Source organism: Larimichthys crocea, chromosome XII (assembly GCF_000972845.2).
Source record: "Larimichthys crocea isolate SSNF chromosome XII, L_crocea_2.0, whole genome shotgun sequence".
Lineage (NCBI taxonomy): Eukaryota > Metazoa > Chordata > Actinopteri > Sciaenidae > Larimichthys > Larimichthys crocea.
In genome coordinates, this window is record NC_040022.1 from 5,934,058 (window position 1) to 5,946,634 (window position 12,577).

The window sequence follows — 12,577 nt, forward strand, 5'->3', positions numbered from 1 at the left end:
AAATGGACATTGATTGTTTTGTCAACTGCTGTTTCCGTGGTCAAATCCAAAAATATCTGCTTATGGGAAGTTTTTTTCTTGTCACCGTCGCCAAGTGCTTGCTCATGGTGGAATTGTTGGATCTCTGTAAATAATAATAGAAAGAGTACAGTCCAGACCTGCTCCCTATGGAAAATGTCACGAGGTAACTTTTGTTATGATTTGGTGCTATATAAATAAAATTGAATTAATATGCAACATTTTCAATGTCTAAAAACATCGTTCTATATTTTTGCTGAATTGTTACATTATCTCAAATGTGTCAAACAATGTTCAGTCTACATCTGAGTGAGGAAGGACAAATGTGAATGTGATTTAACACAACTTGAAAGAAACTTGCTCTACCCTGTCCGTGAACTCCCAAGATCACACACTACTTCATGATGTCTTTTGCTATTGTTTTGATGCAAAAGACTCCGAGCAGCAGAAACTATACACAGCGCCTTTTAAAGGTGAGATTGAAAGTTCATCCATGACCTTTGAAACAGCAGCACCTTGACACAACAAAAGAATATAGTAAGGCTAACAAGGTTTCTGCCTCTAATAATCCTGTGGATGGAAAATTGGCTGGATGGATAAAGGCAGATAAGGTTGCTAAAGCATAAAGCCTTATTTTCAACTCTGGAGACTGTTTAATCCCTGTAAAACTACGCTCATTACCTCGGCGGAAAAAGGGGAGATTTGCTTAATTAAGCTGTTAAGAAACCAGCAAACCCTGCAGCTGTCTGAGACCACAGCAAATTTCATCTGGGAGAAAGACCGCGTGATCGACTGACAGTGTGTGTGGGTGTGTGTGTGGGTGTGTGAGTGTGAGTTTGACAGCAAAATAACCACTTTTAATTAATTTCAGCGTTGTCGTAAATGTGCAAAGTGATAGGAAGATACCCTAAGATGCTCATCAAACACACACACCCTCTGACACTGTGCAGGAATATCGACAGTAAGGGCTACCTAATGTGAAATATTGATGTGTCCTAGGCTTCCAAAACAAATGAGGTGTATTTGATTTTCTTGACACAAAAAAAAGTTGTTGATAATGTGACATATTAGTTTGTTCTGTCACAGGTCCCACGACTTTGTGCTTCTTAAACAAGCCTGTTTATTATTCAGCTGAACAAAGTTCATCATAAATCCATCATAAATGTCTATAGAAATCCAATTTGCTTCATTTACTTAATATAACTTTTTGACATGACACTGTAGGGTCAACTCAATGATACTAATTAAGGTTCAGTTCCATTTAGTGCAGCAGAGACTTTCCAATGAGCCCACGTGCAGCACAGCAGCAACCCTGACCCTGTTTGACCTGAATGGAACTGAACCTTAATTAGTATCATTGGTAACACCTGTGCATACTCAAACTGTGACATGAGTACCACTGGTGTTACTTGACCTTCCTAGTAGTCGTGGTACTTGGAGGAATCTCTGAAATATATACTTTTAACAAAATAATTCATCTACAACGGTTTGATTGAAATAAACTTAGATATGACTGGAATGTTGTTTAAAATAAACATTTTCTGAAATATCAGCCTGACAAGTTGTCGTGTTCGTTCATGCAGTGAAGGTAAATTAACAGTTTTAAAAACTATGCATGGCTCCAAACAGGAAATGTTAGGAAGAAAAATGGTTATCAGGAGTAACACTTTTTCACCAAATTAGCTCTGGTTCTTGAACCAGTGCTGTTCAAGATTCAACAAAATCAGCAATAAATAATCTTTTACGCTTGGAATAAACTTTCCTTTTGTATTAACTGTCTGTAGTTCAACAGGGTCGGCCTACACTGCTACATTTTAATGCATGTCAAAGTAATACATATTTTCTGAGGTGGTATGCAGTGTAAAAAGTTTGACACACACTGCCTTACTTCATTCACTTTTATGTGGAAAAGGTTGATTATGTGAGGTATGTTAGATGCAAACAGTCTCTGAAAACCGACAAAGAGAAGAAAAAAGAAAAAAAACTTTCTCTAATTATTTTCTCGCATGCCTCAAACAACAACCTCTTCTTTGGCCGCCATGTTTTAATGAATCAGTTTGGGGATTTGATCTGCAGGTGGATGGTCTGTGGTGGATTCACGCTCAGGAAGGTTTACCCGTATATTATTCAGCGCCCTCTTCCAGAGTTATTTTCAGTGCGCCATTACACAAACACAAACGGTGCGTGGCTTCATGCAAAGGAATTATTTATGTGGAAAAGACGACGAGCTGAAGAGGACGAGCTGAAGAGGAGTAAGACAAAGAGCCGGGAGTCAGCAACCTGCTGCAGAACCGAGAGGTCCGTAAACGCAACAGCTGAGCTGTGACGCAGAAAGTTTAACTCAGGTAAACACACACATTAATTATGAATTATTAAAAAATTACTGCAGCTAGTGCTCGCAATACTGGACAAACAAGAGTTTAGCTATCTTTGTATGAATGTACTAACTTTGTAGCTATCTTAAAATTAGCGTTTCAAAACGTTACCTAATACTGACTAAAGCTAGGTAAAGAGTAAACCTCATGTTGCGTGTATTAATTACAAGTAGTACACTGAAAACACCATAACTAATTAAAAGTATTATCAGCAAATGATGCTTAAAATGTTAAAAAAGTAGTTATTCTTAAGTAAAATGGTGTTTTACTTTTTTTTAATATGTTTTTGGATTAATATTACTGCTGCCTTGATGTGTATGTTGGATTTTAATGCAGCCAAGTGCAGTTTGTATCTGCTGTATATACCTTTAGTAGTTTCACTTACCAAAATGTATCATATTCTGTATGATCCTGTGAGAACCACAAATCTTTTGGAGTATGAAGAACTGTGATTGTAAATAGCCAGGTGCAGATGGATCCACCTCTATATCTTATTATTATTTTGATAGTCATTAGGCATTGTACATGGTGAAAATGGAAAGCAGTCCATTAAACTGATGACATGCTTTTATTTTAGAGCTCTGAGGACATTTTCACGACTGGCCTTTTCATCTTCGCTGTCCATTATGTCCTAATTACTTAATTAGTGGTTTACGGTAATTGCCTAATGATTTCAGAAAATTAGACTCGTTGAGATTTCTCACAAAAATGAATCAGATTTTTTAAACTGAGCGGCGAGCTGCACACCATCACCGACCGACTCCGTGCCCTTCACTCATCGACCGTTTGTTGGTAAATTATAGATTAATCACCTGAACCTTGGCTCCTGAATTTCATGTTTCTGTTGTGAGTCTGCCACTTGTTGCTAATTTGTTAACAAATATCAGATTAATGACTCAGCAATCACCGTGTTGGTCAGCTAGTGTTGCTCATTGTGATCCACATGAGTTTTTTGGAACATAATAGTTCATCTCAGTAAATATATTAATGTGTGTACAGGGTGGATTTGTTTGTATTTCAGCCCTGATGATCCACTCATTGTACGTTCAGGTGATGACTTTTACTGTAGCTTTCTACAGAATAAAATGTAGATTGATATGAATTATATTAATGTAATTATTGATCCCTGAGGTTATGATTTCATATTTGCTCTTTTTATCTGACACACTCACACCCATGAATGATTCCTATATTTAGTTTGTGTTCTTTCATGATTGGTATCGATCCATATTTAAAATCCTCGGTTTCCAATTTGCTGCTAGTGTTAAAAGACGCTGATACCTGTCGTGATCAAACACGCGCGTTGGTATCATACAAAACAAAGAAATCCATTATTGTGCAGTTCTGTCTCGGCTACAGTCTAATTTATCAAGCTTTGAACTTTTCTTTCGCCTGAACGCGATGAGGCGAAATGATGATTTATTGTCAAATTTCATGTTGACGAACCGCTCATTTCCATCCAGTCCAAACACACAAAGAAGCTCTCTCTCTCTCTCTCTCTCTCTCTCTCTCTCTCTCTCTGTCTCTCTCCCTCTTCACCACCTTTTACCACTCTCACGCTCATCTTTTATTTCCCTCTCGCCGCCTTCCTCCTCCCGTGTCCCCCGTAGCTCTTCACATACTGGCAGTTTTCTCACTTGTGATTGATGAAACACGCTGCCACTCACGTAGATAAACCGCCTCAAATTACAGAAATAGATTCATAGTGTTTTATTACGCCCGACAAACACACTCTGTGTACTTATTATTCCCTTTACATCTGTACCCCCACCCTCCTCCTGCCCATGTGTGACGTTATGTGTCTGAATTACTTTCCTCTGTGTGACATTGCCGCGTCCACACTTCTCTCTGCTCTTTTTTTTTTTACTTTTCCCGTCTTATTTTTGTCCTCATCCCTCCCTTCAACCTCCTCCATCTCCACTTCTGCTTCACTTCCCATGACATAGGCTACAGCCCCCTCTCCCTGACCAGGAAACCACCACTGTTTTCCCCCTCTATTATCTGTCTCTCCGACAGCCTCCCGTTTTGCATCCATCCATCACTCTGTTAGGCGCTGAGGAGATGTGGAAATATGAAAAGCTAAGAGACAAATGAGAGGGAACCTGGCGGTGTTGGAAGGGGTGGGGGAGGAGGAGGGGAAGGAGGAGGAGGAGGGAGGAAACATATTCAATAAGAGACTTAACTGTGGAGAGAGCAGGGGAGGAGAGCGCCGTCTTCCCTCCTCTCTCTCTCCCTCTCTTCCTCCCCCCTCCCTCCCTCTCTCTCTCTCCCTCTCTCTGTGCAAGCATGTGTGTTGGTGTGTGCGCCTCCCGTCTCTCCCGGCTCCGCTGTTGTTCACCGCCGCCACAGATGAGCTGGGAAGAGGAGGGAAAGCGGATGTATCTGGCCAAAGGAAAACGGGAGGAGTTTGGACCGGCGGGCGAGACTAACCGGCGACTCTGATCATCAACGGCTCTCTCTCTCTCTCTCTTCCTCTTCCTCTGTGTGTCTCTCTCTCTTTCACACTCACACGCGCGTACAAACACACACGTGTGCTCTCAGACTCACACACACACAGTCGCACCGGCTGGATGTCTTCTCGCTAGGCTGAACAAGAGAGGTGCTTAGGCTTGTCATTAGTTGGGGGCACGGGAGATCCTGAGAATCCTGGATGTGCGCACGCCTGTGTGTGTGTGTGTGTGTGCGTGTGTGTGCGTGTGGGATGATGCACGAGAGAGTTACCGTGTGAGTGTTTTTGAATGGAGATGAGTCGGGACGTTGAACACACAGGAGCTGCTTTGATTGGCTTGTGGTTTAAGTGACTCTCACCTCTCGCTCCGGGTGTCACAGAGGACTTACCTCTGAGGATTTCTGTCAGTGAGTTGTAGCAGTCAAAGAGGGTGACAGAGGATGGATGGGAAAGGGGCAGTTTGGGATTTTGGTAGTGTGTGGAAGTCTGAGTTGTGTGTGTGTGTGTGTATATATGTGTGTGTTGGGGGTGCAATAGGAGCCACAGGCAGGCTGGCAGCCACAGTAACTCTCAGCTCAAGGGAGTCATTGAGAGTGGAGGTGGAGAGGAAAGGGATGCCCCGAGGGAGCATCCTTCTCCTCTGTCTCTTACTCTTTGTAGCAGTGATTCAGGTTGTGGAGATCTTTACCTTCTTGTATCTTTACCTCGCTTTTGTCAGTTGCTGCTTGTCTTTTGCTATTTATTTTTAATGTTTTCTCTCAGCACTGCTGCAGGTCTCTGTTTTTACCTCCTACTTTTTCATCATTGCCCTTTTACGTCTCTATTTTCCTCCCTCATTTCTTCTTCTCTCTTTCTCACTCCGGCACCTCTCTCGTTTTATCAATATGCTCCGTAGGATCATAAGCTGTGAAATCTATTGACGTTCCCTCTCTGCCTGTGCAGGTGTGAGTGCACCGGGGGGCTCCCTGGCTGAGGAGGAGGGATGATGATGGATCTAAAGGAGGGCTGTGGCAGTCAGGGGAGCCAAGAGAGCTCCAGCCTGCACCCCACCTCCTGGCAGGCCTTCGCTCAGAGCAGCACACTGCACGGCCTGCGCTTCATTTTCCCCTACGGCCAACCCAGCATACGCCGCTTTCTCTGGGCTGCAGCTCTGTTGGCCTGCCTGGGACTGTTAGCCTTGGAGAGCGCAGAGCGCCTGGCCTATTTCCTCTCCTACCCTCACGTGACCAGCGTGGACGCCATGGTGTCGAGCAGCCTGGTCTTCCCCGCCGTGACCATTTGCAACCTCAACGCTTACCGCTTCAGCCGCCTCACGCGCAACGATCTGTACCACGCCGGAGAGCTGCTGGCGCTGCTCGACGTGCACCTGACAATCCCCCAGCCGCACTTGGCCGAGCCTGACGTGCTCGCTTTCCTGGAGGAAAAAGCCAACTTCACCGCCTACAGGCCCAAGGCGTTCAGCATGAAGGAGTTCATCGAGAGGGTCGGCCACGACCTCAAAGAGATGATGCTCTACTGCCGCTACCAAGGCCAGGAGTGCAGCCACAGCGACTTCAAAACCGTGAGTGTGCTCGTGTTTTTCTTTTTTTTGAAATGTCAGCTCTGGTCTGGAATCAGTAGGGATCAAAGCTTTTTGCAGCCTCCGAGCTCTCAGAGGACTCTGGTTGTGAGGTGTTTGGGTTGCATGTTCTAGGTCCTCAGTTTCCAGAGGTGGATGATTTTTCCAGTAAAGTGACTTTATGCATGCTGATAGCTGCTCTTTTCCCTCCCACGCTGCCACGCTGGGAGTCTCTCCTCGTGATGCTTGTGTTTGGTTTGCACAGGTTTACTCTCAAGCTTTGTTTCGCAAATACATTCCTCTGCCGTTGCCTTGTTGTTGTTGTTGCTGTTGTTGTTGCTGTCCTCAGCCTTCACATAATAGCATTGTGCTTACTGGCACATACATTGCTGCAACAGGTCTACTGCATTGTGGACACTGTAGGAAAGTCATTGTTTTGTCTCAGACCATGGTGAAAAGTAAATGGTCCTTCTGCCACTTTCTTTATTTCTCCAGCCAAGGAGCTTTCTTTCTTTCTTTCTTTCTTTCTTTCTTTCTTTCTTTCTTTCACAACAAATCAAAACATTCATTCTGTGCATTCTGTGTGCCTGTGGATCGTGTGATGGCTGTCCGTCTGCAGAAAAACACAGCCAGAATGGAGCATTATTTCAATGGCTGCTTGTGTTAATCAGGCTTGAGTGTAGCGGCCTGTTGTTCTGCCTGTTCTGTGTCAATACTGTGCTTGTAAAAGCTGACACAGTGATGGAAATGTCGTCTACTTTTATTGCGCTGATAAGACTGAAATGCAGATCATTTAAGGCCCTCACAGTACTTGTCGGATACACGCTTTACTTTTGGCAGATCAATGCGAGCAAGTTCTGGCACAAGTTGGTTTTAACTCTAGACACACTAGTCTAACACCCACTTGTTGCACACTTAGAGTCCCTCAGACTGATTGTTAATTAGGTCCATCGGAGCACACTGCTTTCAGTACGTGGATGCTTGAAAAGGGAACATTTAATAGCACAGCCTAGTCTCTCCAGCAACAGAACTGACCTTGTGTATAGAAATCCTGTCTGTCCTTTCTTCGCTGACAAGACAGACTTCTTAGATCTTTTAAGGCTAGTTGCAAAAGTGTTGCGAAGGATTTTGTTGGTGGTATTTTGAAGGACCAGTTTGACCCTCACGAACACGAATCCTGTCCTGTCGGCAGACTCTTGATTTGCTTAATCCATCACACTGAACTCTGCATTAGTTTGTTTGGTGTTGCTTTGTTATTGACTGGTAATTCAGTTTAAGTGCAGATTGATTTTTTTGGAAAAGACTTCACAGCATCGCCTCATAATTATGATGTAACTATGACCAGGTTGGGATTTGATGGCATTTTATTGAATCCAGAGCTCATCATCATTTACAAGTGAGGGAAGTAATCAATGACTTTGAGCGGAAATCTATTTTTGGTTCACGACCTGCCCACACATTAGATCATTAGGCGATGTGCAGTTTCACACCTTGTTTTTCGTGAGTTGCTTCAGCTCAAATACGGAAGTCCTGATGCGGAACTGTTTGTTGGTGAGTATGCTATAGTGAACACTATAAAGATGCAACACGATCAATTAGATTGTAGTTGTAGGCAGGGTTCCTGATCCAAGTCAGTCAGGCTGCAACAATTGCTTTCATTATTGATTAATTGATTATTTTCTAAATGAGTCTATTAGTTCCATCCATAAAAAAATAGAAGTGTCGATCGCTGCTTCCTGAAGCCCAACAAATAAATGTAATTTAATGTCATAGACGACGAAAAGAACCAGAAACCAAGTTCACATTTACAAGCTGAATATTTCATACAATTTTTGCTTGTAAAATGATTAACAAAATATGCAGTCGCTGATTATTTTCCTGTTTAATGAAATAAATGTCGGCTGTTTTGAAGCCAGGCCTTTTGATGCTCACTATAACTATATTAAAGATTCTCGCACAGGAGTGAATACAAACCAGTGACCTCCTGGCACAGCGGAAAGAAAATGCACTCTGATTTCTAAAACACAGCCATTACATGCAGCATAGGCTCGCACAGGGTCACGTAATAGGCAGTTGCCTAACTAGCAGTCTGATTTTTCTATTTAAAGCCTGCGCACACTGCAGCTGATACAGATCTGTATTAACAAGATGTTCTTTTTGTTTGTCGGCCTCCAAACTGAGCGGCGATGCATGCACGATGCAGACAGCACTATGGAGCTGCCCCTAGGATGTGATCTGCTGTGATGAGTTCAACGTTTTTGCAGAGAGTAAACTCCGTTGGCATTAACAGAGCACGTCAGCAGCATCACGGCAACTCAACTGTGCGTAATCTAAAACACTAAAGCGTCCAGGTCTGTGTGTCTTCATCTTTCAGCCTGAGAGATACTCAATGCAGGGATGCTAATTGGAAAAAAACAACAGCGGTGGATCTCGTGATTTTTCTATTTCTGCCTACAGAAGGATGCTTCCCCTGGAGTTCTGATTCACAACACAGAAAGCTACAAGTGAGCGTCTCACTGCTATTTTCTGTCAAGAGGAACACGTGACATTGATAATTTCATTCTGCTAAATCTTCAGGGAGTTAACGCAAAGCCGGCTCGGCGCTGTCACTGCTTTAAGATGCAGCCCAATGAGTCTCTATTCGACTCCCCTCAGTAACTGTCTTGCATGTCGTGTGACACGCCTTTGACCCCAAGCTGGGTTTAAACATAATCATTCTGACACCGAGGTTACTAGAAGGCACTGTCATCCTCTTTGCCCTCTGCCTGTTGCTGCCGCCGCCGCCGAGCTCCTCCTGACTTCACTCCTCCTGACTTCACTCCTCTCTGTCAACTTCCTCTGTCATTGCAGTGACACACCTTCATATCTCCAGAGCAAGAAAAACTAAAACAACAGAACGAGACGACGGGCGCCTAAAAATAGACACACACATGCGTGAATGCACACAGACACACCAAAAAATACATGAATGAGTACACATACACGGAGTGACAACATTACCATGACACTCCTGGGACCAGAGTCAGCGCTTGACTGACATTGTGATGAATGACCGCCGGGAGGATTGTGGGGACACGGGAGTCAGTGTGATGTGACTGATGGAACTGGAGCAGAGCGCTGCTACAAAAAGAAAAACGGCATCAGTGTGCATATTTCCACCTACACGCATGTATTTTGTGTCACCTCGGATACTTTTTCGACCACTCATCTCGTTAATTTATGTTCACACGGGAGCACGTCTGCAAAACACCTGACGTGATTCCTCATAAATAAGCACTTTGGTACACTTGTTGTTTTTTTTTCTTCTCAGGGATGCCAAGAAAGGGGGCACATCTCGAGCCAAATGCAGCATGCTCTCATCCAAGCAGAGCTGGTGAACAATTCAAAAGCCTGTTCAGAGATTCTTTCAATTTCAGCATCTCTGCAAGGATGCTGAGTGGTCAGAGTACAGCTCCTGTTAAAGAGGTGTGACTGGGTTCTTGAAAAAATTCTAACAAGCAGTGGCACAGAAGAGGAAAAATACAGAAAATCCAAGTGAACAGAATGTTTGTCACATAGTTTGTCCACCAAAGAGCATGTAAATAAAGTTGTTTAGGGGATTTAAAGGAAGTGTCTATATTGATCCATCCTAAGAAATACAGTATTGTTTTTTCAAGGGAGTCCTGGCCAAAACAGGCAGTACCCAAACTAAGAACTAAGTTCAGACAGATACAAAACAAAACAGACAGTATTACAACACACAAAAAAAAGTGCAGTACAAGGCATGAATTCAACAATATCAGTTTAAGCAGTGACACCCTAATGATTCTGTCTCCAGGTCTTTAATTTTTATTCATAAAAACAATGAAAGAAATCTGATATTTGATTTCTTTATTAAACATTCCCATCTTAGGGTGCAGAGTATCCCCGAATTCTGTGTGAACATTTGGTATAAACAACTTATAAAAGTCCCTTGATTGCAATGACTACTGTCCATCATGCTTCTTATAAGTACATAGATGGCATGGGAGCAACCCAAGAATCGTCTGTGGGTTGCTGAACCAGAACTTCCTACCCGAGCATGGAGTTAACAGCAGTAAGTCAGGGCTTTACAGTAAGTATGGTAAGCTGTGTCCATCATATGTAATGCCTGAGCAGGGGCACGCATGGACAAAAGGTCCCCGTAATCGAATAGAGATAAAAATGTGGCAGCAACAAGTCAAGATCTGTTTTTTTTCACCAAATACAAAAAGTAAGGGAATCGTCATAACAGATATTTATAGGAGTCAATAACTTCATTAAAATATCACCTGAGTTTAATAACCCAGAGTGTACGTGAAGAATATTACAGATCTAAACAGGCATCTTGTGTGTTTCGGGAACATTACAGTCATTCCGAAATAAACATTTTGAACCCTACATCGACACCTACAAAACATCAGCTCGCCTGCTATCATTTATAATTAATACACTTCAAAAGAGCAAACGCTGTATATATAATGAGTGCAATGATCGTTGAAGTAGTCATCCATCATCATCTATTAACTAAACCGAACACGAGATGAAGATCTCGGTGCCTCATCACTTCACTCCTTCATGTGTCCTGCGTACTCGAACTGATCGGACTTCTCCTCGCCCGTGTTTGTTTTTAACTGCGCGTGATTACAGCCATTATTAAAAGCTGATTGATCACGCTGACAGGCCACATCAGAGTCTGTCTGAATGAATCAGCTCAGTGTGCTCGGGCTGCATCAGTTATATAGAGTATATAAGTACGCCTGGAGCGCTGCAGGCCAGCGAGGACCCTATCACACTCTCAGCCTTAATGTGAAACCTGATAGCAGCCAGACCCTGAGCTCTGTATCACACAGACACTAATTAGCCACTTGTCTAATCCTCTGACCAGAGCCTTGTTGGAGCAGCACTGCCAATGTGTAATGGTTCTGGCTGTTTACAGCAACAACAATTAGCCATAACGCACAACCTGTGGCCGTCAGCGGCTGATTGTTACATGACCAGATTCTCCTTGCTCTCGCCAGCGGAGCAGTCGTCTGACTGTCAGTCACCCATCGTGGTGGATCGCTTTTTAATCTGTCCTCCCTCCCTCTCTCCTCCCTTGGCTGCTCCATCTCACTAACAGCATTTTATCACTTTCGGATTCATTCCTCAACATTTGAAACACCCAATGCGTCACATTAGATTTTAGTGGACGTCCTGTATTTATCACTAATGTGGCATTACCATGGCATTTTATATTCCCGGCAGGGATGACGTGTTGAGTGTCTTAAAGGGCATGGAAAGCACCACTACCACCCACAAGCCCGTCTCTCTGAAACACCCCGGAGAGGCAGCGACAACCTGTGCTATTTAACCAGCTTGGAAGAAAAGCTGGAGTGCAGCCACGGACAGACAGCTCAGTGTGTGGATAGTGCTCATGTGGTAGACACTGCAGCTGTCTGCAGTGGTGGATTATGGTAGGCTGATGATATAGTGTGTGTGTGTGTGTGTGTGTGTGTTGTGGTGAGGCTTAAAAGGAGCAGCATTTTTTGCTGAAGGGTTTTTTCTCACCCTCAAACAACTGATAGTGATTTTAGACCGTACTGTAAATGTATCAGCTCAGTGATTAATGAAATGATTCATTTGGTTAATACATGAACACATTTTTTTTTTTTTACTTCATACCAAACCATGGCATGGTCACGTACAGTTTTCTTTTGACCTGAACTAAACATAAAAACCATGATATGGTGAACACTGTGGCAAACTAAGCTGCTGTAAACGTATCGGTCAGCATTCTGGTCTTTGTGACAGTGGCTTCTGCATAATCTGCATCGACTTGTACAACTGTGCAGTATATAAACCATACAGCGTGTGACTTGACTTTTATCATTTTATTATTATGCATATTCTGCTCGGATTCAGGCAGTATATTGCAAACTGCATAACAGTGTATTGCAAACTGCATAACGTGAATCTTTCTCAAAGTGTCCTAGAAGTGTCTCTACGCTCGGCTACACGTTGAATACGCGTCTGTTCTATTTTTGACGCTTGTTGCGAGCAGCACACGTCGATCTACACAGAGCACCTCGACTGGTCGTTAAAACAGACAAAAGCGAAACTAATTAACTACGTAGCATATTTACTAGGGCTGTCAATGTATTAAAAAAAACAACTAATTAATCGCGATTAATCACGATT

At 43.2% G+C, this 12,577-nt stretch overlaps 1 protein-coding gene across 4 annotated transcripts in view; it reads left to right on the plus strand.

Annotated features, from left to right (window-relative positions):
- The first annotated feature begins 1,465 nt into the window (after positions 1 to 1,465).
- The window catches only part of asic2 (acid-sensing (proton-gated) ion channel 2), a 342,968-nt gene continuing 331,856 nt past the window's right edge, over positions 1,466 to 12,577 (plus strand). Inside the window, exons 1-2 of one of the 4 annotated variants that reach the window (XM_027284957.1) lie at positions 1,466 to 1,606; positions 5,785 to 6,403. In XM_027284957.1, coding sequence (XP_027140758.1) covers positions 5,825 to 6,403 — 579 coding nt within the window. In that variant the 5' untranslated portion in view covers positions 1,466 to 1,606; positions 5,785 to 5,824. Of the gene's footprint in view, positions 1,607 to 1,823; positions 2,364 to 4,894; positions 4,993 to 5,784; positions 6,404 to 12,577 lie in introns of those variants that run through there. The other 3 variants (XM_027284954.1, XM_027284956.1, XM_027284955.1) reach the window with 3 other exon arrangements.